This window comes from Sphaerodactylus townsendi, linkage group LG01 (assembly GCF_021028975.2).
Source record: "Sphaerodactylus townsendi isolate TG3544 linkage group LG01, MPM_Stown_v2.3, whole genome shotgun sequence".
In the NCBI taxonomy this organism is placed as follows: domain Eukaryota; kingdom Metazoa; phylum Chordata; class Lepidosauria; order Squamata; family Sphaerodactylidae; genus Sphaerodactylus; species Sphaerodactylus townsendi.
Genome location: NC_059425.1, coordinates 107,860,910 through 107,867,040, shown reverse-complemented (window position 1 = coordinate 107,867,040; position 6,131 = coordinate 107,860,910). Strand labels below are relative to the sequence as shown.

General features: G+C 38.0%; 1 protein-coding gene across 5 annotated transcripts in view; it reads right to left on the bottom strand.

The window, feature by feature from the left end:
* Positions 1–669: 669 nt before the first annotated feature.
* AHI1 (Abelson helper integration site 1) overlaps positions 670–6,131 on the bottom strand; it is a 115,870-nt gene continuing 110,408 nt past the window's right edge. For 4 of the 5 annotated variants that reach the window (XM_048490129.1, XM_048490165.1, XM_048490138.1 and 1 more), the window contains 2 exons: positions 4,767–4,840; positions 670–1,680 (listed from right to left, as the gene is read on the bottom strand). In XM_048490129.1, the coding sequence (XP_048346086.1) occupies positions 1,482–1,680; positions 4,767–4,840 (273 nt within the window). In that variant the 3' untranslated portion in view covers positions 670–1,481. The remainder of the gene's footprint in view (positions 1,681–4,766; positions 4,841–6,131) is intronic. The other variant, XM_048490147.1, reaches the window with a different exon arrangement.

The window sequence follows — 6,131 nt, the reverse complement described above, 5'->3', positions numbered from 1 at the left end:
AAGGCATCCATATGCAATCTTTAAATATTATGGAAATATCTCAGGTTTGGGGAAAAGGACAAGACAACATCACTGCAAGGCAAGCCAGTACTACTATCCTTGTTTGCAGATGAAAGGCAGAAAGATATCCTCTCTTGGGCCCCTTCTGCACATGCAGAATAATGCACTTTCAATCCACTTTCACAATTGTTTGCAAGTGGATGTTGCTATTTCACACAATAAAATCTAGTTGTGAAGTGCATTGAATGTGGATTGAAAGTGCATTATTCTGCATGAGCGGAAGGGGCCTTGGTCAAAACACATCTCTCTAGTATGCTACATTTGAAGAAGACTTTTTTTGAGCAAACAAAATGAGTTCTAGCCGGTCAAATATGTTTACAGATTTCTACTCCCTCACAAACATGCAAGGATGATAACATAATATTTGGTAAGTTATCCTTTGCATCTGGGTGCATTTCACACATCAGTGGTCTACACTTAGTCTCACTTCTTTTTTTTTTAATGGCATCAAGGGCCATGACTACTAAAAAGAGGGTTTCTAATTTTATGTTATTTATTGCTACAGAAAGGAAGGGGGCAGAATTTCCTAACACAGTATAAATAACTTGGTCATCCACAATCAAAATACTTACTCAAGAGGACCGTAAATAAAGTCACCGGAAATGTTCATTAATAAATCTTTCACAACTTAATGCTTTTTAATTTAAAAACAGTTACATTGGAGCACAAAAATATACTTAGATAAAAATATACCCCACCTACATTTTGATGAAAAACAGTTAATCAAAACAAAGTAGAATCAGTCTGGCAACATTGCTTGAATAACTTTTTGCTTTAACATATAGTATAAATTTCAGTAAAAATATATATAAAAACTGTTTTTGCATCCCTTAGTGACAGTGGCTGGCATTTACTCATGTACAAATTCAGATTGATTATAACTGATAGTTGTTTGTGAAAACACAAGTATACAAAAATGCTGAAGGAGCTAGGAAGACATAAGAAACAGTATTTCAACTTCATTTTTTCCCAGTTTTCAAACTCCTTCAGAGTATCACACAACTATTGTGTGCCTTTATTTGAACCAAAATGAGACCTTGCAGAACTGTGTCTTTGTACCAACTCATGTTCCAACTCTTCTCACAATGGTACCCTTCAAGTTTAAAAGAACACCTCAGTGACATGCGTATACACCCATATCAGCCTGAATATTTCATTGAATTTATACGGTAACTTATTTCAAAGTATAGTTGACTCATAAGGAAAGTCATATTTTGAATTTCATTGGAACTGTTAGTTCTAATGTGACAGATAATTAATGCTCTTACTTTTGGATCCTTGACTTCTCTCACCATAAAAAAATTCTAATTATAAATGTGTTTTTGATAATGCTCTAGGTTTTCCAACAAGTGAGATTCATTGTTCCATACTAAAACGTAATTTCAATTTTTTTCCTCACTGCTTTGAAATATGAAACCAGGCTATGCTTGGAGAACGTCTGGGTCAAACGCATCCTCTGAAGTTCCACTTTCCCTTGTTGCTTGCCCAGCCCTTTTCTTCTTCTTCTTTGTTATGTTTTTCTTAGATTGTTCCTCAATACTATTAGATGTAAAGCCATAATCTGCCCGGAATTCTGCTTCATTCATTTGTATGGTTTGTTTTTTTGTCTTCTTTGGGTCTCTAAAGAGAAAGTCAAGTAAAAAGACTGAATTAGAGTTGTCTGAAACCTACCGAAGTTCAAACTAGGTTCCCCAAATATTTCAATTTTAAATGTCATATAGATTTATTGTCTTCTATAAGGTTTCTTTTGGGAGGAAAGGTGGCATGGTATAGCTCCATCTCATCAGGACTCAGAATTAAGCAAGGTCAGAACTTGGAAGGGAGACGACCATGTGTATGTTTATCAAGTTTGTAACACACCTCAGATGCTCCTATTCATTACTGTGCAGTAAAACATGGTTTCAATTTTTGTCTTCTTAACTGCAATATAATATTATGTATAAGTGTGTTTTCAGTGGTATATGTTCTCAATAAAAATATCAAAATATTTTTATTTTACAACGCCATAAAATATGAACAATTCTATTCAGTTTTTATCACACATGTAATTTTGAGCAATTCATACTTAGCATTTTTAATACCAGTCTTCAATTCAGATCATGTTAAAAAGTTGCTCCACATTTACTTACTGAACACATTTTTTAAAAAATTCCCTAAAAGATTATTTTTAGACAAAGATATACCAGAAACTGGTTTTGGTGGGTTTTCCGGGCTGTGTGGCCGTGGTCTGGTGGATTTTGTTCCTAACGTTTCGCCTGCATCTGTGGCTGGAATCTTCAGAGGTGTATCACAGAGAAAAGTCTGTTTCACACTGTGTCTAAGTGAGAAGGGAAAGTTTAGTGTGGTATATTGTCCATGTCCCAGGGTGGGGAACCAATCATTAAGTGTTTGGGTTTGGCCACACAGCCCGGAAAACCCACCAGAACCAGTTGAATCCGGCCGTGAAAGCCTTCGATCATACACCAGAAATCCCAAAAGTGATTAATCTAATCTTACTTGAAATGTATTTAATATTAAGACCCTTCTAGGGTCGCTGTGCACCTGAGCCAAATTGGAATCTTGTGACAATTTTTAAAACTACAACTGCTTCTAAATGGTTGCAGTGGCCATGGGATAAACCTGTGGCTGCCCCGGTGTTTAGTTTGGCTCTCATCTTGATGCAATAATTGCTTTATAATCTTCTCCTGGGATACAGAACTCTGTACTTGATATATTTACATTTGATTGGCATTCCTTTGGTATAATCTCACAACTTGAACTATCACTGAGCACTTTTACCATGATGTTTTAAAATATGTTTCTGAGCCAGCTTATCTTGAATGTGGGATCATGTTGAAAAGCTCTTTATTCTTCCTTACCAAACACCTGGCCCTTATCCACAGTGCTGTGTAGTCACCCAACCTTCTCCTCTGCCATTTCCCCCTCATTTTTCATTTTCAAAAGGTTTTTTAAAAAAATCTTTATTGCATTAGCGATATAACACAAGCCAGGCCAATTATATAAGCTTTGTAAATTTCAACTCAAATGAGCAATGCCATGTTAAGGGGAACATACAATGTGTTTACAGTTAGGAGTGATTGAAATTGATAAGGTAAGTTGCTTTTGCAGGAGGAAACTGACGCAGAAGTCCCTTGTCAATTTTGCCCTTGTGCCTGTGCCCTTCTGTAACATCACTAATGTGAAATAAATCTTTTAAATACTTTCAAAAACAGAGGAAAAGGGAGAGGAGAAAATGGATGAGCAGTGAGGAAAATGGATGCGTCACAGATGGCATTTCACAATCATTACAATTAATCCTTTTTCATTTACTCCATGTGCAGTAAGTGCAACTGAAGAGAAAATCTGTGGTAAATTTGGCATGCAGAAGAGGCCATTGCTCTGATTTGTGCAACTGCCATTTTTATTGTGGAATTACATGTAACAAGATGTATCTCATCACAGTGCTCAGTTTACATCAGCCTATCAAGAGACAAAGAAATGTGACTGGGTATTTCACCATGAGTTATATGCTGCAGCTTCAATGGTGTTGGAAAATAGTACATTTTCCTGCATCTGCACATCATTATAATGCATTCATGCACTCCCTAGTTATTGAAAACATCCCTAAGGTTTCCCTGGTTTTTCACAGGTGCTTTTCAAGTCTGTTTTGCTCCAAAATTTTGTGAACGATCACACTAAAGCCAGGAAGGTTACTGTGTACTTGGGAAAGCTGGGGTTTTCCAGCCCACATGGCAGCCATTTTCTCTGACTCTTCATTCATTCATTCATTCATTTATTGGACTTGTACCCCGCTCTCCCCCATAGGGCTCAGAGCGGCTAACAACCAACAAAACAGAATATCAACAAGGCAGAGGCAATTTTCTCCCCATCACCACTAAGGGATTTTTTTGTTTTTGTTCAGTAAAATCAGCAATTGTATCACAATATATGGACAGTAAGTCTCCAGTCTTTTCAGTTGCAGAGACATAATGGGAAATGCATGGAACAGAGAGATGGAAGTTGGGAATTCACAGAACTTGTTACGCGAACAGTTACAACAGCATATCAATGTAACAATATGAAATTGCTAACTGAAAAAGATCCAATGGCCCAAGAGGGGAGGACAGAGACGTATCTAGGGAAAATGTAGCCTGGACCAAAGTCTGAGTTTTCCGCTCTCATCGCACAATATGGGCAGCTGCCCTCTCCCACCATGACCAAACAACTTTTTTTTTCTGGTGGCGAGGGGTGGTGAGGGATTTTCCACCCCCATGTGACTAAATGGCCACGGCCCAGGGACATTTGACTCCCAGGGACATTTGGCCCCTGGGAGAGGGATAACTGATAGTGGGGGAAGGGGCAAGAAAACTGTTGGGAAATTTCACTTGTGGAAGTGCTGTTGCTGCACTTTGAAGTAGAGGCACTGACAGTGGGGCAACATATACATCTCTTCTCATGTGGAAACTACAATGAGTTTTCACATTATTATTAGGTATCCTTAGAACATAGGATGGCATTTGCAGTATACATCTCACTTCAGCTTTGGATAGTCTAGTGCAGTAAAGACTATTCTTTTCATTTCTTTTCTTAATAGTTTTGCCTAATTTTAGGGTAACACCCTAATTTTGTCTGTTTTAAAGCACTACAGGAAAAACAACAAAACTTTCAGCAACTTCCAAGCAGTAAAAACAAACAGAAAGGGGTGCTTTATACAACTGGTTGCTTACTGTGGAGCCAGGGACTCTGTGTCATTTTCTGAAACAAACCTTAGGTCTCCTGACTTGCTGATGATTGCTGACGTCTACAAAAGGGAAAAAAAACTTTAATCAGTAAAGGAGAATAGGGAGATAGAAAAAAATGGGGTCAACACGTGTACAATGAAAAACCCACAGGCTTCCTGAATGAGGAGAGGATATACCTCGCTTCACATAGAAGGTCTGTCACCCATGAAATTCTCACACTGTGGTTAAAAAGAAGGAAACAGTTCCTCAACTTTAAAAACCCCTTGAAATGTTCAGGTGTTTGTAGAAAAAAAACAAGTTAAGAGTCTATGCTTGAATGAGTATTAAATTTCTCTTCAAAAGACTACAGTCATTTTCAAACATTCTGACAATGAAATAATGATCAACAACATTTTTCTGGGTGAAGCGCAATTTTGGGGGGATAAATTTAGATTCACATGTTTAAAACATACATACATTAGACACACATTTAAAATGTTAAAAGCTGTAAATGTTAGGAAAAAATAGCTCACCACTTACAGAATCTACTATACAAGAATAAAAAGTATGGATCATTTACTGTATAGTTGGTGTGTTTGACACCAATGGGAGATAACCCACGTAGTTTTAACTACTAGTCTTTGCAGAGGAAAGCAAATGTGTGATTCAGAGAGTCAGGAGATCTAAAATCATCAAGGTGGGATTCTATGTTTTGAATTTTATTCTGAATTTTCTGAGGTGGGATGTTCTATTATCTACCTATTACATCTTAATCCTCATCTTCCCACAAGGGGATTAGAGCAATCTACAGCATTCTTCGTGCAATATCCTCAGCTTCACTGGTCTGTTCAGCAACTTTTCAGTCATGGGCACTCTCTATGGAAGATCCATTGTTCTAGAATAGTGTTCCAGAAGGGCTGTGGAGGGAGCTTCACATACCACATTCAGAAGGTGAGTCGGTTTGGTTCCAGAGCACATTTGGAGGAAGATAAAACAGGGTTGCACTTACATGTACCTGTTGTTCACCAGTGTCTTCTGTATTTATTATTATTATTGTTGTTGTTGTTGTTGTTGTTGTTGTTATTGTTGTTAATTAGACTTGATAGGCCGCCCAACCCCCAGAGGACACACACTGGGACAGAGCACATGCAGGCTAGCCACAGAATAGAAGTCTTTTAGCTTCTATAGAACTCCTCCCCTCTGCAACAAGCTCAACAGGTTTCCCTGCCTAAACCAGTGGAATGAGCACAGATGTCCAATGGGCAGTGTTTACCTGCAGCCTCATAACAAGACCCAACTGCAGGGACAACCCATCTAGAAATGGTCCGAGGATGCAGTTTGCCTGAGTAACAAAAGAATAAGGTCTTATCT